General features: G+C 34.9%; 1 protein-coding gene across 4 annotated transcripts in view; it reads right to left on the reverse strand.

Moving 5' to 3' along the window:
• Nucleotides 1-21362, reverse strand: part of SH3GLB1 (SH3 domain containing GRB2 like, endophilin B1) — a 44203-nt gene that overhangs the window by 5599 nt on the left and 17242 nt on the right. For 2 of the 4 annotated variants that reach the window (XM_030825109.1, XM_030825110.1), the window contains 5 exons: nt 19932-20065; nt 18171-18263; nt 8161-8250; nt 7673-7773; nt 148-376 (listed from right to left, as the gene is read on the reverse strand). In XM_030825109.1, the coding sequence (XP_030680969.1) occupies nt 148-376; nt 7673-7773; nt 8161-8250; nt 18171-18263; nt 19932-20065 (647 nt within the window). Of the gene's footprint in view, nt 1-147; nt 377-7672; nt 7774-8160; nt 8251-12545; nt 12570-14165; nt 14253-18170; nt 18264-19931; nt 20066-21362 lie in introns of all 4 variants that reach the window. The other 2 variants (XM_030825108.1, XM_030825106.1) reach the window with 2 other exon arrangements.

Raw genomic sequence — 21362 nt, forward strand, 5'->3', positions numbered from 1 at the left:
TAAAGAACATTAATTTTTTATGTTAATATAACTATCTGTAATCTATGAAACCATTTCCAAATAACTAATGAGGAATCTGCATTGTTATAATATTAGAAGTTATGTCAATTCGTGATACATTTTCCTTCTCATACCCACAATACTCACCTCATCTGCCAGAAGTGATAATTCAGTACTGTTTGCTGCATCATAATCATAAAGAACCCTGGCCTTTCTGCTGCCACTACACTCCTTAAGGTCACTGAGGTTGGAAGGAGAGGTGATTACTAGGCCACTTGTTGAAGGCATGGCGGAAGAACCAATCGCATTTGGTAAAACTGATGGTACAGGTGTCACAGAAGTCTGATTGTTGTTACTAAGATAATTGGATGGAAAACTGTTGAAAAGAAAACAGCGAATTATCTATTTCCAAGTGACTAAAGTTCCTTAATACCACCACTCGGTGGCGCTGTTTACTTTCTACCAAACTTCACATTGGAAAAGATTTATAGATATTAATAATACGTTAATGACAAAGTGTATCTATCTTCCTTTTCCTTTTTGGGCCAATTATACTAGAGACAATTCAGGTGGTATTCAAATATAAATCCTTGAAAGTTTGTTTCAAAACTGTCCTTATAATATTAACTTAAAATTAATGACTATATTTTTTTCCCCAGGAAAAATAGATAGTTTATTATGGTTTATTTTGAAAGCACTGCCCAAAAACTTCCATTAGAATGTTTTCTTAATCTTTTCTTTATAAATTACTAAATAAAAATATTGATGAAAAACTACTTAAATATTAGATACTACAAGTATGAGGCTTTCTCAATTTAATTCTTTGAGAAATATTTGAATAACTAAATCTTTTTTTCATAAACTGGTCCAATCACATTTTCCTATTCAAATAAAATATTTATTGTCATTTATATGTAAATATTATTTATTTGTATCTACATGTTCAGCATGACTATGAGAAGCAGAAGACGTAAGATGAAATGATACTGTTCCCTTAAGGACATACACACAGTGAGAAGGTAGACATTCAAATAATATGACTGCTAATTATCTCAATGAAATTGAAGACTCAATGGTAGAATAGGACAAATTTTACAAGTTCATTTGTTCTATTTTTTAGAAAAATTTTCTATTAGAAATGAGTGATTTTTGTGATTAATGTGCTCATAAACAATTTGAAGATAATTAGAATTTTCGGTTTATTTTAAGGCTAGTTTCCCCAATAATACTAAATAGAAAACAGTACAAAAGAGCTGGTCTGACATCATTCTAATTCAACCATTTCTAAGCTAAAAAATTATCTACAAAAATTCAAAGTTTTAATAAATTCATTAAACTAGAAAAGTCCCCTTTTCTCTTCATGACCACTATACCATCTGGAAATCATTTCGGTCATCAGCAAAATTCCCTGTATACTTAACCTGTAGTCTAAACCTTCCCTTCATCCTCCTGTGCTAGTGTTTATCTCCCATACTCCTCTTTTATCACTGAACCTAGAGGTCAATGGAGGAGTCTTATGTTCTTCATCACTGTTTTTAGACTCTTTTCCCTAAACAATTCTAGCCAATCCTTCAACTTCATGTTATTCAACTATACCACATAATCTTTCCCTCCCACATTATCATATTTTATCATATTACATTTTATCATATTATCTTTCCTTCCCATATTACATTTTCTCCATCTATTGTATCATTCCCAATTCTTTAAAAAAAGAGATACCCAGTATCTCTTGCTGCAATCACCTACAGATGCCTCATTCCCTTACTTTCATTTCTAGAAGATTTTATCACCTGGCTCACTGACAGTATATCTTACTTAATTCTTGGTGACTTTAATATCTATATGGACAATTCTTCCAACCCTTTAGCCTCTTAGATCCTCGAACTCTTCTCTTCTAGTGACTTTATACCTGATCCTAGTTCAGCCACCTATTCCCACAGTCACATCTAGATCTTACCAATTCCAGTAACCACAACCCTTCCAATAATAATAGTTTCTACTATCCCATTCTTTGACCATCGCCTTTTTCTTTCAAGTGCTCTCACATCAACAAGCCTACCAGGGTCTATGATCCTACCAACACCTTCTTCATGTCCATAGTTAATTATTATAATAAGCCTTACATATGCTCTCATTTCTTATGCCACTCACTTCATTGTACTGATTTGGTAAAAACCTCCCTATTTACCTACTCAGTATCCATGCATCTACTTTAACAGGAGAAACACAGAAAAGCTTTGTTTTACATTCAATTTATGACTAGGAACCTCAAGTGGGTCCACATGTCACCTGGCAATGATACTACATTTCTCTACTCCATTCACTTTCACTTTCCATTCCCCTGATGACTATTTCATACCCTCTTGCCCACCCTCAAAATTTCAGCAGTTCTCTCCATAACCATTACACTCAGCTGATGAGCTTGCTTACTTTTAACTGAGAAGAAAAAAGAATAATCAGGAACTCTTTTTTTTTTTTTTGATACAGGAGTTCACTCCTTTTGCCAGGCTTTTTTTTTTTTTTTTTTTTTTTTTTTTTTTTTTTTTTTTTTTTTTTTTTTTTTTTTTTTTTTTTTTTTTTTTTTTTTTTTTTTTTTTTTTTTTTTTTTTTTTTTTTTTTTTTTTTTTTTTTTTTTTTTTTTTTTTTTTTTTTTTTTTTTTTTTTTTTTTTTTTTTTTTTTTTTTTTTTTTTTTTTTTTTTTTTTTTTTTTTTGTTACTCCTTTTGCCCAGGCTGTAGTGCAGCAGTGCGATCTCGGCTCACTGCAACCTTTGCCTCTCGGGCTTAAGCAAGCAATTCTCTTGCCTCAGCTTCCTGAGTAGCTGGGACTACAGGCATGCACCTCCACACCCAGTTAATTTTTGTATTTTTTTGTAGAGACAGCGTTTCACCACATTGACCAGGCTAATCTCAAACTCCTGAGCTCAAGTGATCTGCCCACCTTGACCTCCAAATGTGCTGGGATTACAGGCATGAGCCACTGCGCCTGGCCAGGAAACTCTTTAATGAGCTGTCTATGCTCCTGATGCTAATTCGTCCACACTTGCACAAAATCTCATCCCTTTTTGCCTCTCTAGGATATCACTCTAGCAATTCTTCCCTTTCCCTCCCACATTATCATATTTTCTCCATCTAGTGTATCATTCCCATCAGCTTACAAACATGCCCTTATTTCTCCTATCTTAAAAAACAAGCAAAAAACTGCTAGACCCCACTTTCTCCTCTGACTACTGCCTCATTCCTCTGTTCCTCTTTACACCAAAACTCCTTGAAAGATTTGGCTAAGGTTACGGTCACAATTTCTCTCCTCCAAGTCTCTTATATTACAAACATTACTTTGCACCTACTGTTTCACCAAAACTACTCGTCAAGGTTAGCAATGACTTTAATGTTCCTAAATCCAATGGTCAATTCTCAGTCCTCCTCTCACTTGATCTATGCAGTGACCATTCTCTCCCACTTTCACACATGTTCACTTGACTTCCAGGCCATACTCTTAGTTTCCATTTTACCTCACGGCCTCACTCGTTATCATCTTCCTTGCCTCATTCCTCAACTCTCTATGCTAGAGTACTTCAGGGATCAGTCCTTGATCCTCTCCTTTTCTCTATACTTACTCCTTTGAGGGTTTATCTAGTCTCACAGATTTAAATATCTTTGATATGCTGACAACTCTCTAATTATCTCTCTAATTCACCCTGCCCCCAATCCAAGTCCAGACCTGCATATCCTAAAATTGGATACCTCCACTTAAATGTTTAATAGACATCTCAAACTTAACATATTTAAAACTGGGCTTCTAATATAACTGACGTACTTCCCACACCTCCATTCCTGAAATCTTTGCCTCCTCTGGCATTCCCCATTTTAACTAACCACAACTCCCCATTCTTTCAGTTGTTTAGGTCAAAAACTTGCAGATGGGCGCAGTGGCTCACACCTATAATCCCAGCACTTTGGGAGGCTGAGGCGGGCGGATCGCCTGAGGCCAGGAGTTCAAGACCAGCCTGGCTAACATGGTGAAACCCCTTTTCTACTAAAAATGCAAAAAATTAGCTAGGCATGGTGGCGCACACCTGTAATCCTAGCTACTTGGGAGGCTGGGGCAGGAGAATCTCTTGAACCCGGGAGGCAGAGGTTGCAGTGAGCCGAAAATGCGCCATTGTACTCCAGCTTGGGCTGGAAGAGTGAAACTCCGTCTCCAAAACAAAACAAAACAAAACCTTGCAATAATTCTTGAACTCTTTGTGTCCAATATACATACAGTCTGTCAAGCAAATCCTTGTGGCTTTAACTCTAAAATACACCCACAGTCACGCCTGTAATCCCAGCACTTTGGGAGGCTGAGGCGGGCGGATCACAAGGTCAGGTGATTGAGACCATCCTGGCTAACACGGTGAAACCCTGTCTCTACTAAAAATAAAAAAAATTAGCCAGGCATGGTGGCGGGCGCCTGTAGTCCCAGCTACTCGGGCAGCTGAGGAAGGAGAATGGCATGAACTCAGAAAGAGGAGCTTGCAGTGAGCCGAGATTGCGCCACTGCACTCCAGCCTGGGCAACAGAGCGAGACTCTGTCTCAAAAAAAACAAAAAAAAACAAAAAAAAACACCCACAGGCCCACAGGACCTGACCACTTCCATCCTATCTACCACAATTACCCTGATCCAAGCCACTGCCATCTTCTGACTGAATTACTGACTACATTTTGCAATAAGTTTGAAACAGATCTGTCAGCTTCCGCCCAACACCTATCCTCAATGTGGCAGCCAGAATGATTCTGTTAAAGCCTAAAATTATGTCACTCCTCAGCTCAAAATTTCCAAAGGTTCCTCATCTCTGAGTAAAGACCAAAGTCGAAGCCCTATAGGTTTTGGCTCCCCGTTTCCTCTACTCGTCTCTAGCCAAGCCCTCCTTGCTGTTCCTTGACCATACCAGCTATGTCATGCCCTCAGGGTTTTTGTACTTGCTGCACCCTCTACCTGGAGCATCTTCTCTCAGATGCCTGCATGTGTGCTTACTCACATCTTTCTCTACTCCCACCAAAGTAGTTTCCTGCTATATTTTTCGGTGTACCATTTTCACCTTCTAATATACTATATAATTTATATACATATTGCTTTTCTGCTCCCTTCTGCCCCCATATAGAATGTGGATTCCAGGAAGGCAGGAATTTTGGTTATTTTATTTATATACTATATCCTCCACATCTGGAACAGTGCATTTTAAAAATGAAAAGCAAATGTTTCTCTGATGAATAAAGAGTTTTAATGATAAGAAGAAATAGCTTTAAATATAGCTTTTCCTTTCTAAAATTAAGACCACCTCTCCTAGTATCCCTTCCTCAGTGAACTCGGTTCTTCAGCAGGGATTAAATACATACATTTCTGAAGATAAGAAAAAGCTCTATTTATATGAATATGTATATACACATGGCTTTTTTAGTTCTCTAACCATATTTTACTTTCAAATCTACTAGTATGATTTTAGCCTTTGATTAGCCACAGAAGTGTACCTATGTCAATTTTGCAGAGTTAAAGATTTAAAAAATGAACCGAAAGGCCATTTTTACCTTCTAAGAATTTTTATTGATACGTTAAAAAATCATAGCAATTACTCATTCTATAAAAATGTCAATTAAGCCACTGGAGCTTGATACATAAAAGCCTTCCAATTATTAAAAAAACTGCTAATCTTGTGACTAGCACTTCTGCTTTCTCATCTTTAAAATATGGATAATAATAGTACCTACCTCATTTGGTGGTGAGGATTATAAAGTTAGTAATACACATGAGGTGTCTGGAAGAGCACCTATGCACAACTTAAGCTCAACCAAAGTGATGGCTGTTATTCAGTTACTTCTACTACCTGTTGGTACTGTTATTGCAACTATTAACAATACAATCTGGTTCTATTCTTCATAAATAGTTTTTGAACGTGTTAGTGTGGAGCTGGATGATTTGTGAAGTTCTATATTTGAATATTTCTATGTATTATCTTAAAAAGCATAACCTACATCAAATTAAAGAGCTAAAACTTCCCCCAATGTCATTGGTCATTAGCAATAATATAATTGAGGGTGCAGAGACAAGCTAGACTTTCTTTTCTAGAATAGTAGCACTGGTTTTACTTTGTATTGCTGGAGCTTATCTCAAAGTGCAGTAATAACACAACAACTGGATTTTGTTTAAATGGCCGAGTCCTAAGCATAGTGTAGCTTTAAGTAGAATGCAAGTATAAGCAAGCCCTATGCTGCACTTCCAGAGTTTCAGGATAAAGTGGAAAAAAGTACTAAGGCTTCTTGAGCTTAAAACAGTTATAATGATGTGAAGATAAAGTGGTGTTCTGCCTTGAGATATTAACACCACTAATAAAACCTCAAATATATAGATATGTAAATGCTCCTGTATATCCTATTAAAATAACTAATGATTAGGCTTCATTTTTGAGGTTCAAAATTGGTTTCATGGATGTGCTCAATTTTATTCTAGGCCAAGTTTTGAAGTGTTAATGTGCAGAAACAAACACCAAAGTGACTTTATTTACCTTATTCCTTAAATGATTTTTTGACATTCTTCCTTCAAATGCTACATATCACTCCCCTGCTTTAATGGTTCCTCACTATATAAATTCCAAACTCCTTACAATAACTTAAAGGCCATTCATGGTATGACCCTGCTTAACTCCTCTAGATTCATCTACCATTCCATTCTTGAACACTATGCTCCAGCCTGAATGGACTACTGTCAGTTCCCTGAACTTTCCCTACTCTCTTTCTTCTGGCTTTTTTATATACATATTCTTCCTTGCTTAGAATATTCATCCCTGTCCCTTTCTTCATCTAGATTATACCTACCAAGATAACTTCACCTGGGAAACTCTGCTAGATGTACCTCAGTCACAGTTAGATGCCTTCACAATACCAGGCACCTTCTACTTTTCTGCCTACCACATGGCCTGTCTACCAATGGCTTGCTTTGTATTTCTACCTAGGCTAAGTGTTGTGAGAGCAGAGACCACGTTTGCCCTAAACATTATTTTATTTTCAGCGTCACCTTATAATGTGAGCTCCATAAAGGCAAGCATCTTTGCCTGTTTTGTTTGCTGATATTACCCCAGAATATGTAACAGTGCTTGGCACATGGCAGATAGTCAATAAATATTTGATGAATGAGTGATTGAGCTATGTGTTTTACATACTATCATTTTGCTTTGAAGTATATTATCATACTCAAAATAATCATATCGGTAGATATGAGGTCTTACGAAATATTCTAAAACTTTTCTTTTTTTCAATATAGTAAACAAATGAGTAATGAATAAGTATAAATTAGTATATCTTTAAGGGTAACTGTCAATTTAATTATATCTTCCTCAACCAATAGCAAAAAGTATTCAGTAGCAGGAGAAAAGTGAACTTGAAACACTTTTAACCTTATAGCACTGAAAAAGTATTCACTTTTTTTTTCTCATCCCTGTTAACATGCCTCTGTGCCAGAAAAGCTCAAAATATTTTGTTACCTCAGAAATCTGATAATTACTTTCCTAAAAGAAAGAAACTATTTCTAAGAAAGCTAATAAGAGCCTTTAATTCCTCTAATCTTCATCCCTAGTATTAGTTCATAAGCAAAAATCTGAATTTCTCCTCTTTACATGTGAAAAGTAAATTATCACCTTCCCAGTTGTTTCTGGAGGTCCAACATATACTGGTAACACTGTGCGTAGTAAGTCATCTGGGCTTCTACAAAGTCATTCAGACAGCGAAGGTGATGGGCCTGTGAAGGAAAATTATAGTCAGTTCTTAGCTCTATAGTCAACTTAAATGGCAAATGCAAGGGGGAGACAGACCACAATATTGTACTGAGGTAGACTCACCAGTATCTAACATTTTACTACAAGGTTTATTAAGATTGGCTTTGGTGAACAGTACACTAGCAAACTCTGCTTAGCCAATAAACACCAACATGTATATTTAATGAGGGTGGGAGAACTAGGTGATAAGATGTAAACAAAAATTTAAAATGTTTCTTCGGATATATTGGAAAGTAACACCATTTAAATTTCCTTGACGAATGACTGAAAAGTTCAGTTTTTCCTCCCAAAATTGCCTTAGGACTACCAAAGTCTTGTTCCAAATGAATTTCCAATGCATGAATACTCACATGTGTACTGCTGATTCCCTCTAGCAGAAGTCTGGTAATCTCTGCTTGACGATCAAATTCACTTTGAGTTATTCTTAATTCCTGTTCAGACTTAAGTAAGAATATAGTTTTAGAATCTCTTTAGAAGACTCAGTCTGTCTTATATACATTTATTTCAGATGGTTAAAAAAAATCCCCCAAACAAACCTCAAGTTATAATCTGGCAATTCCCCAATTCTGCTTTGTATCTAAAATGGTCCCCTGGTTTCTAGACCTTAGCTTTTCTGTATTACTCCACCTGGACAACTGATTCCAGTACCTGACTCAAAAGAATCTGTTATGCTAAAGCTTAATGATAAATACACTCTTAAGAGCCTACAGAAACTACTAAGAGAAAGTCAAGATATTTCATAAATTTTCTAGTATCAATTTTGCTAAATTTTAATATTTTACAAAATTTTAAGATGACCAGTTTTATAAGTATAAAATAATACTGCTGCAAAAATTCTCAATTATTACTACAGTTTTTACTTTGAAGTTAGAGTCTTCAGTCTCAAATGCAAAAGACTTTAGAGTGAAGCCATAGGATTTTCACCTTGCGTTTAGTTGCCAAATACTTCTTGCTAGCACCACAGTTTTTAGGTTCATTCAAAGGATTCTTTGTCCTACATTTTAAATGTCTTTCTTTTAAATTTTCTTTTCAAACTATGCATAAAAAATGACTTAAGCAGAATACTATCTATTAAGATACACTAGGGTTTTAAAAAGCTTTTTAAGTTATGATCGAACTTCAATCAGTAGTGTGCTGTTAAATTCTTCTCCAAGAAATAAAAAAAAAAGCTCTCATATCCAGATTTTCATGATATAAATACTCCCACCACAGCTGATTTCCAGCTACTAACGTGAAGTCACACACTGCGGAGCTGGGAAGAGATGTAAATAACAGTATGTCACTACTGGTTTCAACCATCTGATAAAGGAGGCTTACTGCTGCGACAAAACAGTTCACTGAAAAATCAACAAGATCTAAAAATAGCAAATAGTGGCAACAAACATCTTCTCAAACCTATAGTCAGAGTTTGTTGTTAATAAGTGGGAAAGAGAAATAAAACCTCACAGTTTACTCAGAATAGTTAGCTTATCTCCCATTGGGAATTATCATTGGTAACATCATCATTATAATGATACGTTTGACTACCTCCCCAGCACAAATAGCATTTTCCACCTATGCAAATGATTTATGACATTTCCAAGATGTAATAAAAGTAAAAAACAAAAACAAAAACAACAAGGTATGAACTTATTTCTTTCAGGCCTCATCTCCCTCCCCTCACCCTTTGGTGGCAATAGTTACCCTAGTAAACCAGTCTATGAGGAAGTAGCAGCAAAGTAGATAATCAGTTGCTGTAACAGCCCACTGGCAACAAACCTAGCAGAGGGGACTAATAATTGAACTCTAGCTTGGACTTATGGAAATAAGCTTGAATTAGTAAGTCAGAAGTTGAAATTAAATTTACTTGACTAAAACCAGAACCCATGGTGTTTTGATAGCAGGGACAAAGCAAGCTTCATCTGGAAGCTAGTATGAAGTAGAAAAAAGTCCCAGAAGAAAAGTACGGTTTGATTTAATGGCCTTTAGTAGAAATGGCAGAAAAATCCTACTAACTGACATTATTTCTAGGTAAGGTGTAAGCAAGTAAACTAGGTAGCACATTAAGGTGACCAGGAAGATTGAGACTGAAGTGGAAATAATATTTTAATGCTAAGTACACTGAATAAAAAATATCAAATGATCTCATTAAGGATGAGGGATCAGCCTTCTAGGTTTGAGTAAAATTTAATCATGAAGAAAGGCACCATGTTACAAAGCTTAGGAGGTCCTTCTGTACAATCTAGACTTTATTTAGAGAGGGTAGATGATAGGGAAAAATGCATCTCATTTCTTGAATAAGTTTTAGTGCATATTGGGTGGCTTCAAATAGTCAAATGTCCCAAACCATCTATACTTCTGGCATATATAACTGATCATAATAATTGATCTGAGAGGCTAAAGAAATTTAAATTAGGTTTAGCATAATCAATTTACTTCGGAAGAAAATGATCCACATTAGAAAGATAGATAAGAAAGGGCTGATATTCTGTCGTCTAAAAAATCTCTAGGGAAAAGATCTTCTACTGCTAAAAATAACTGCTACTAGACTTCATGATAGCATAACATGGGTTAGGTAAGCCAGCAGAGTTTTTTTTTTTTTTAATGTAACTGGAAGATGGGCAAGAATCTGTTGGCCCATGATACCAGGATTGGGTATCTGTAAGCCATAAATTTTGGTAATGCTTCTGAGGCATTTGCTGTGACTATCTTGATCAGTGTTGACTACTATTCATAAGGCTTAAAATCTTAAAATACTCCAGGAATATAAAGTTTTTTCATTTTCATTTATTTATTTTTTGAGATGGAGTTTTGCTCTTGTTGCCTAGGCTGGAGTGCAACGGCCGATCTTGGCTCACTGCAAACTCCACCTCCCAAGTTCAAGGGTTTCTCCTGCCTCAGCCTCCCAAGTAGCTGGGACACCATGCCTGGCTAATTTTGTATTTGTAGTAGAGACAGGGTTTCACCATGCTGGTCAGCCTGGTTTTGAACTCCTGACCTCAGGTGATCGGCCCACCTCGGCCTTCCAAAGTGCTGGGATTACAGGTGTGATCCTGGTCATTTATACATTTTTAATTATAAAAATGTCAGAAGTGAGATGTGTAGAAGAAAAAAACCCCTGAAATCCATTTTGATAGGTTTCTTTAGATTTTTATATATATATGTATATAATATGTTTCATGAGTTTCTTCCCATGTATTGTATCAATTATTTCCTAAACTTGCTGAGACTACAAAATCAAGTCAGAAATTTTCTGGCGTATCTTTATGCCAAAGAGGAAGACATTCTAGTTTTTTTGTTCAACCTGTATTCTCTTCTGTGTTGCTCTGCCCCTTTTCATGCTAGAAGTTCAGAGAGAAATCAGAAGCCAGTGTGGAACCGTAACTAAATTGATGAACAGACTCCACAAAGGGGGATAAGAGCACAAGGTAAGAATTTCATACTGGAGATCCAAGTCATAGAATCAATAGCTCTACAACCTATGCATAAAACAGACTGTAAAATCAATCCTACAAATCCAGAAAATAAAAGTTAAAGTTTATAAAGCTATTAATTGTCAGGGTCCAAAATCATCACCTGTCCTCAGTCCCCAGTGTTATCCTCATGTGGATGTCAGAGTTTGGTAGGCCTGAACATAAGAAGTAAATGAAAAATGCTTCTGAAGACTTAAAAAAGCATTTGAAACAAGTCTGCATGTACTATAGTTTATAATTTTATCCCTTAAATTCTTGTTTAATTACTTGCTTTCCCAGCCCACAGAAGATTAGAAATGGTAACACAGACAGAAGAACTGCTAGCAGCAGTCATACAGACAGCTTCTAGAAGCAACAGTCTGATACTGAGGGAAGAGACAACATAGTCGAAAAACAACAAATCCAATGGTTAACAGTATAATAAATATTCATAATAATGACCTTAACTGTAGTAAAATCAAATACTTGCTATCCTATATTTAATGCAGCAGTAAAATACATTTTTACAGATATTTTCAACTAATGTGACTGAGAAAAATTAGCTTTGGTGCTGGAGAGAACAAGCTTCAGTTACCTAAAAAATTCATTTGTGGCTGGGTACGGTGGCTCACGCCTGTAATCTCAGTGCTTTGGGAGGCAAAGGTGGGTTGATCACCTGAGTTCAGGAGTTCGAGACCAGCGGCCAACATGGTGAAAAAACTGTCGCTACTAAAAATACAAAAAATTAGCCCGGCGTGGTGGCGGGCACCTGTAATCCCAGCTACTTGGGAGGCTGAGGCAGGAGAATCGGTTGAACCCAGGAGGTGGAGGTTGCAGTGAGCTGTGATTGTGCCGCTGCACTCCAGCCTGGGCGACAAGAGCAAAACTCCATCTCAAAAAAAAAAAAAAAATTCATTTGTGCGAAATATTATATATCCCATTCTCTGAAGATACAGGATATGGTGTTAATTATATTTTACATTTTAAAAATTGTCATTAAAAAAATCATTAACAGGCATTTCGCCTGCCTTGTATAGTAAGGAACTGTAAGATTACCACTTAGTATAACAGGTATCTAAGATTTATCAGTGTGTGTGCAAACCACATCTCTGCAGCATTGTTCAACTGCTTGGTGGAGCTTCTATCAGCTGAAGAGACCTGAACATATCCCTCATTTTCAGGTTTTATAAGGTATAGTAACACAGACTGTGACTGGACCCATGGTTGTTGCCCAATAAATATTTACTGAATCAATGTCAACTAAATTCTTGTTTCATAGTTCTGTAGTTTAATAATTTACTTACTTTTGTCACCTCCTCTGCCCAAATCTAGCCAGCATTAAAAATTAGAGAAAAATATAGAGCATGAAAGTTGGAATTTATTTTCTACAACTTAGTATAGAAAAATATAAATATTTGTTTAAATGGCACACTCTTTTTCAGAATCATATTTATAGATTAAACACAGTAGTAACTAAATCAGTACAGCTTAACATACTGTGAAAGTATGACTTTTATATGTATCATTGCTATCAATTTTAAAATCTTATGTTAAATCTACAGTTTTCCCAAATTGAGAATGCCTAACCTTTCTTAGCTCCAGTATTCTCATCTGGAAAATTAGAGATTTGGACTAAATGATTTCGAATTTCTCATTTGGGTATAAATTCTAACATTTTAGGAAATGAAGAAAAGCAAGGATTAATGGCTGCTGATACAGCCTTTTTGGAGAGAAACAATAAGCTGGAGATATAATAAATATAAAATTACCAGCTGTAAATATATATTACTATAAGATTACATTAATAGTAAAAACAAATGATTAATGAAACAAAGTCCTGTTAATTGTTTAGAATTGTTTTTACCTGAGACAAAAAGAAAAGCTATGCTTTATATGTTAAATTAGCAATGACTGAAATATCCTCACGCTTTTCATTTACCTATAGATAGGACAATGGAAACACATTAATGCATTCTCTTGCTATCTAAGGTAAGCCCTAATTCAGTCAGGGCTTCAGTAATTACCATTTAAAAAAACACAAAAACAAAAATGCATTTTATATATTCTGTACAATAATCTTTCCTATTACTTTCCTGCTTTTAGTTTAATGCTAGTGAATGAAAGCAGCCAATTAATTGCCAATTTATTAGCTGTACTGCAGATCCTTTGACACTTCTAATGAAGTAATATATCTAGAAATAAAACACACTGTATCTATACATTTTTATTGGCTAATGTGCACACATTGTTGGCTATGTTCCCATTTTACAACTTTCTATTTTACTAAAATAAAAAACTTCTAATAGCTCAAAAATTTTCTCAAACTAAGCTCAACATAAACATTGGATACCATAAAACAATTTGCATTCTCTATTCTTTCCCAAGGCTATCACCATTCCACCAAAACTTTCTTAAGTGAGTTAGCACTGGATGGAGAATAAGCCTGGCCATTACACGAGTACCTAACCTAATGGGGTCTGTCTTGGCCTGAAATGGCAGAAGAAATTAATTCTATGTTGAGTTTGGGTGAAAATAAGGTAAATCTTGAAGCTACTGAGCAGCAAAGTCAATGTGTTTACCTTACACCTTTCTTTAAGTATATTTTGTTAATTTTCTTTGCCAAAAGTGAAAATATAAATGCCAGCTTAAATTAGCATCTTTTACTCAGTGCAAAAAGGCACTATATATTTATGTATAAATTCATATTCCAAAATCTGTATTTGGCATAAACACTATATTTGGCAATTATAACATACAATTTCTTTTAAAGTTCCAGTATTACTTCAGCTAGTATTTTTTCCTTATATTTTTGTTGTTAAAGATAAATGAATACATGGTTTCAATTATTTCAAAATTTTACATGCAGCTAATAGCAAGAGAAGGCACTTTATTCAAGATGTAGAAAACACAGTAGGCCAACAAACCTTCAGCCATTTTACATGCAGGAAGTTGAGCATGTAAGAGAAATTTACCATAATGTTATCTCCTTCAAGGCGAGCTGAGTTTAGTTGCTTAAGTGCACAGTAAGAGACAAAGAACACATTATACCAATGAACACAGTGAAACAAATTACTTCTGCACAATAAATAACACATTAAACAAGTAAAAGAGCCAATCAAATATTTTTTCTACTTAAAAAAACCCATATTTATTGTTCTGTGAAACTGCATATGGTGGTGCCTATTCATTTTTTCCCCCAAAATTCAAATTTTCAAAACAAAATATGTTGATGCTTGACTTTAAATGAGAATCATTTAGGGAAAATGTATCATTTTTAAAACTGCCAGTTACCTACAATTTTTACTAAATTTTCACTAAGAAAGTCCTTCTGCCTAACCCCAAATTTTCCTATTCAAAGATCATTTCTATTTTATGAATTTATGATGCCTTCAACCACATTCTCTTTCAATCAGCCTCAGCCAGGTCTTGGCATACTCTGAAGTCTTAAAGGCATGTCAATCCTTATATTTCTAATAAACCTTAAATTCAAACATGTGTTCTTAAAGGCTAAATGATGGTGCTCTAAATTTATTGAGTTTACAGATTAAAGATTTACACTGCTGTGGAAATGCTTAAGTTTGCTGTATGATGTTAAAGAAATATTTTCCATCAAATTTGGATGTCCCAAAATAACAGAGGTCTAAACCACTAAATACTGCAGAGCTTTGAAACCAGCTGATTTTTATCTTTAACATTACTAAAACTGTAAAATAATTTTTAAGTTTAGATCAGACTAAAATTGGATTAGTAAATGTAGGTGCCTTATAATTGAAATGCATTACCGTTTTGTACCCCTTAGGCGAAATGCCTGGGACCAGAAGTGTTTCAGATTTCTGGTTTTGGAATATTTGCATTATACTTACTGGCTGAGGAACCCTAACGTGAAAAGCTCCAATAAGCATTTCTTTTGAGTGTCATAAAGGCACTCAAAGAACTTCATATTTTAGAGCATTTCAGATTTCAGGTTTTTGGATTAGGGATACTCAACCTGTAATTATTTTTGTTCTTGCTTCTCTGGTATATTTTATCATATACACAATCTATTTTTCAAAACTATTTTTGTTCATTGTGAAACATGAAAGTGGGCTTTCTTTCTGCTTAATTGGTATATTTTTGAGAAATGCCTTTGATGTTGCTTTACCATTCTTCAATATGCTAACTGATAATAATATTAGATACAAGCAGAAATTCTTTACTGATAGGGCTAAATCATCAAAAAGTATGATCTGTTATACCAGATTGTGAACTGAGGGCAGCAGAGATTTTACATCATTTATCTATGAACTCCTCAGTAGAGTACCTTGCACAAAATTAGCATTTAGTAAACACAGAACTTAAAAAAAGTCACAAGAAACTAGTAAGTAAATTACTTAAAAAGTGTCAATATGGATAGATCCCAAACCTTACTAGCAGAGTAACTAGTTACAAAACAATTAATCCATGGAAATTTATAAAGATGTGAAGTCAAAGTAAGTCTAAGGTTAGATTAACCACTTCAGTTGCCAACTAGGAACCAGCAAATGTACCAAAGAAGGGGAAAAAAAAAAGCAAACTCCTAGTGATTCTTCAAGTAAATGCAAGAGAAATACAGGGGGAAAAAGAAGGATCACCAAATACAGGAATACCTCCAGGCTTTATGTAATAATAAACTAACAGAACTTCTTCCCAAAGTATTTCAGACTTACTGCTGTAAAGTTTGAAGAAAAATGTTTTGGTTATCTAGGGGAAAAATACAATTAAAATCAGGAAATCGAACTTCCTGTCTAGACTAAAAAAATAGTATTTGGCTATAGTTAAATTTTGCTTTATGTAATACGTAAGTTCTAGAAGAGTTGTGTATAAATAAAATTGCTGAACTGAATAAAATCATTTGTATCATCTTTTACTTTAAACATAAATTCCCATAGAAAAAAAACCTTTATCCTCAAAAATACAGAGCAGAGAAAAATTGCCAAGATCTTTTCTAGATATCTCAAAAAGGAAACATCTCTCAAAATTGGTCTACTATTATATTTAGGTCCTATATATTTTAATAGCAGTGGTAACATAATTTAGAAATATTAAAGGACTTTGTACACTGTTAAATCTGTATGTGTGTGCTTTCTGGAACTTTTCCAGGTAGAAAAGCAGACTGTCATTCCTGTAATAGTGCTTTTTAAACAAAGTTTTGTACTGAAACTTGGTGACAATATTTTTATTCCACAATTATCACTGGGCACATATAGGCATCTTGAATAAAGACATTCTGTCCCAGTTAAAATATTTATTTCCAAATGATCCTTAAGTTTTTTTCCTGAGCATGAAATTACTATCTTTAAAAACTAGTTTATAATTTATTTTTCAAATTCATTATTAGCAACTAGAAACTAATAAAAGAATTCAAGGTCTCCTGCTATCTATAGTGTTCATTTTCAAAGTTCTGATGCTGCAGATAGTCTGTTTAGGGAAGTTTTGTTGTTTGTGATGATGATGTATCGATAAACTGTGAAGTGAAAATGCCAGTAAATTTGGAATTAATGTCTTATCAAAGATAGCTCTTCTCTAGCAGTAACTAATACAGTGTCTCCAAAAAAGAAAAAAACCATAGAAAAAAATAACTTATTCTGCTCATACAAGGTATCGGGGTAGTCTCATAAGACATTACTATCCAATACCAAGTTAGTCAGTTTTAAATTTCACTCTAAACCAATTTTCAACCTTTTTATCCCCCAAACAAGAGAACTATAAGACAGTACCAGCACTGTGGTAATATGCTCATTAAGGCAATGATTCTTGATGTTGGCAGTGGTAGTGACTTGGAAACAGAAGGCAGGGGTAATATCATACCATAGCTCAAATTAAGTATTAACTTGTTAGCTTCTTCTAACAAATTCATACTTGGTTTATTTTGTACTATTTTAAAGTTATTCCAATTCAAATCTGATGTTTTCAAATTCTGGAATAATATAGACAGTATAACTTGGATTAACTAAAAAGCTTATAAATAAATCTTTAAAGAAAAATTTAATTATATTTAATATATACCTACTCAATATTCTGAGGTTTTCTGGAATATATACTAGAATTTATTGATCCAGATGAGCTTCCTCTCATTCAACATTGTTGCCTGAAAGTCCATACTGCCACTGTTCGTTTGAATGGTTTTGGAACTATTCTTGGTGAACATTCTTTTAGTTTGAGCAGTGTGTGGAAAGGGAACTGATCTAATTTTTAAGCCACACACAAGTATTCTCAAACTTGAGTCTCATCTTAATTACTATCTTTTTTGCTATTTCCAATTATAATAAATCTATCTCCAAAAGTATTTGCCACCACTGAAGATATTTAAAAAAATACAACACATTAGGAGCTAACATAATTTTTGTTTTTTAGCAGCAGCTGTATAGCTAAATATTATGTGTGTGTGTGTATATATATATACACATATATATTATATATATATATGTATTTTTTTTTTTTAAAGACAGGGTCTGGCTCCGTTGACCAGGCTGGAGTGCAGTGGCGCAAACTTGGCTCACTGCAACCTCCACCTCCCACGCTCAAGAGATTCTCCCATCTCAGCCTCCTGAGTAGCTGGGACTACAGGTGGGTGCCACCATGCCCATTCATTTTTGTACTTTCTGTAGAGAGACGGGGCTGTGCCATGTTGCCCAGGCTGGTCTCAAACTCCTGGGCTCAAGCCATCTGCCTGCCTCAGCCTCCTAAAGTGCTGGGATAACAGGCATGAGCCACTGTGCCTGGCCATGAATATCACCTTTTTGATATGACTACTTTGCACTGATTTGGATGTATTAAGCTCTGACAAATTTGTTTAGAAAGCCCAAAAACAAGACCCTAAAGTTAATAAGTCTGTATCTTTCATGGTATATTAGCAAAATATTTTACAAATCTTAAAGTTATTAATCAAAAATATTTTTCTATTTACTTACTGAATTTCTAGTTTCTGCAGCTTTTGCCTTTTTTAGTCTCGTTTTTGCAGCATCCAAATCCAGTCTCTTATTTTGCAATAGTTTCCTTTCTTTCTATAAATATAGAAAAGAAAAAATAAAGGCTAAAGATGCTAAAATTCTGTTAAGAGTATACACATTTAAAGCATTATTCCCTAGTAAACATATGTATCATTTGATAAAGATCTATGATTACAAAATTGGCTATAAAGTTACCATTCGTGTATCTGCCCCCTCCCACCCCCTTGTTACTGTTTTAAATTTTAAAATAAATAATTGAAACATTGTAAGTGTCTGGGAAAGATGGCAGGCAATGATGGAAACAAAGGAATATCAGTTTTAATATTTTGTGATCCTGTCCCTACCTCGGGAACATTTGGCAATACCTTTTTGGTTGTCACAACTTGGGGAGGGATGTTATTGGCGTCTGCTAGCCAGAAGCCAGAAATGTTGCCAAACATTCCACAAGACAGTCTATCTCTACAAGGAATTGTGTCGCCCAAAACTTCATTAGTGGCCAGATTGAAAAACTTTCAAATTGTTACAGATTATCCAGAAAGTGCCTAGAAAGAAGGAAGTATAGGCCTGGGGCAAGGGTTCCTTGATGCCTGGTGTCCTACCTCAAGGATTGGGCAGGCTGCACTTAATGGGTCATAGCACCAAATGCAACCCAACCACTCCAAAATGGAATTTCAAACTTACAGAATAATGAATAAACATTAGTATAGTATCTTAGAATTCTTCAGGGAATTTCAAGCTTCTGTATAGTATGTAAGTTTATTATAATTCAGTTTGCTTTAATCTTAGATTTCATACGTCAAATTTCATTGCACTGATAAACTAATTTTTATTTTATTTTATTTCACTTTTTTTGAGATGGAGTCTCACTCTGTCCCCCAGGCTGGAGTGCAGTGGCATGATCTTGGCTCACTGCAACCTCTGCCTCCGGGGTTCAAGCGATTCTCCTACCTTGGCCTCCCAAGTAGCTGGAATTACAGGCACCTGCCACCACACCCAGCTAATTTTTTTGTATTTTTAGTAGAGATGGGGTTTCACCATGTTGGCCAGGCTGGTTTCAAACTCCTGACCTCAAGTGATCCGCCCACCTTGACCTCCCAAAGTGCTAGGATTACAGGCATGAGCCATCGCGCCCGGCCACTAATATCTTTTAAATCATACTTTAACTTGGTAGTTCTTCTGTCTCAGGCCAAATACTTGTTTACACAGAGACAAATCCATTGTAAACATATTGAAAGTTTCTATAATATATTGTGAGTTTCTATAATATATTGTAATAGGAAATCTGCAAATTAAAGTTTGAAGTATTTATAATATAAGAACAGCTTTGTAAAACTCTTAGAAAATTTTCATTCTCCATCACTAAGAAAATAAGTTAAAATCCTAAAAAATGAAGAGCTACATGGTATATATACTATGGTGATATTTTAGACCATATTTTCATAATCATTCCAGGAACCTGTCTATAGATTTTAGTGTTGGTAATGAATGAAAAGGGATAAAGGCATCTTAATAACACTGTAGGACACACAAATGGAGTAAATGTATCAGTAGTCTTTTATTTTGGTTTAATTTTGTATTCTGGTGAACATGCACTGACCTAGATTATTTAATTTTGTAATCCACTACATCTACACAGTCATTAAGAGGCCAAATTATTCATTAAAAAGTATAAATATATATCTAAATGATTTTACTAAATAAAGGGGACATTTTTCAACTCACAGCAATTGTTTTGTAATCTCCTTCTATAAAGTTTCTTAAAGGAGTAAGAAAATTTAAGGCTGACGTTTGAATCAGTTCTCTGTCTGCTGTTCCAATTCTTTTTTGGGTTTCTCCACATTTAATAAGGGCATTACCTGCAAAGGAAAAATGTTTTTAAAAATCATTGTCTGGTAATATCAGAAAATAAAATCATGTAAAGATAAATCAGCAATTTGGTCTTTTAAAAGTTAGCTGTCACTTGTTTGCTAAAGTAAAACCAAACAGAATTAACTGTAATTAAAATAGTTTTATTTTAAAAGTAAATTTAAGAGTATGTGTCTAAATGAAGGAGACAAAGATGAAGTTCCTATTGTAGTATAGATAATTGTACCAATTCTACCAATGGGACTAAAGAGGGCAAACATACCCCAAAATATTTATGGTCACAGCTCAAATAGTGTACAGTCGGCCCTCTATATCTACGGGTTCGGCATCCATGGATTCAACCAGCCACAGATAAAAAATATTCAGGGAAAAAAAAAAGGATGGCTGAGGAGCCAGGCACAGTGGTGGCATATGCCTGCAGTCCCAGCTACTCCAAAGCTGAGGCAGGAGGATCGTTTGAGTCCAGGAGTTTAAGGCCAGCCTGGGCAACACAGCAGGGCCTGTCACTATTTTAAAAAAAAAAAAAGATGGTTGCCTCTGTACTGAACATGTACAGACTTTTCTCCTTTGTCATTATTCCCCAAACAATACAGCATAACAACTATTTACATAGCATTTACATTCAGATGATTTAAAGTACAAGGGAGGATGTGCATAGGTTATATGCAAACACTATGCCATTTTATATAAGACACCTGAGTATCCATGGATTTTGGTATCCTCAGGGTGGGGGGCCTGGATCCAATCCCGCATGGATATCGAGGGGTGACTATGGTTATACTTATAAAAGTATAATGCTTCCAAGAGATCAAGTCACAATTTGTCCTCTGTTTCTACATCCTTGCAGTTATCATGTGAAGTATCTATAATAGTTCATACTGATATCTTAAGTTAAAAAAAATCCATGCTTTTGCAATACATATACTCTGATACTTAAATAGGGCAAGTACAGTACAAAGTAGAGTAGAAAGAAAGGAAACCCCAAGATCAGGGTTCCACTCCTAGTTTTACTTCTAATAAGCTTTAGCTCTGAGGATCTTAATCCCTTCATGTTAGAATAAGTTTGGATCTGACTGATAAGGAAGGTAATACGGATAATAGTTAAGAGCTCCATCACTGGATACAGACAGATCTTCATTTGAATTACTATACTAGCTGTGACTGTGGATTAATTATTTAACTTCTCCAAACCTGTTTCCTTGTCTTTAAAATGAAGGTAATATAATTTATCTTAAAAGCAGGATATAAATGAGAATTTACTTAATATGTAAACATATATACTATATA

This window comes from Nomascus leucogenys, chromosome 12 (assembly GCF_006542625.1).
Source record: "Nomascus leucogenys isolate Asia chromosome 12, Asia_NLE_v1, whole genome shotgun sequence".
NCBI lineage: Eukaryota > Metazoa > Chordata > Mammalia > Primates > Hylobatidae > Nomascus > Nomascus leucogenys.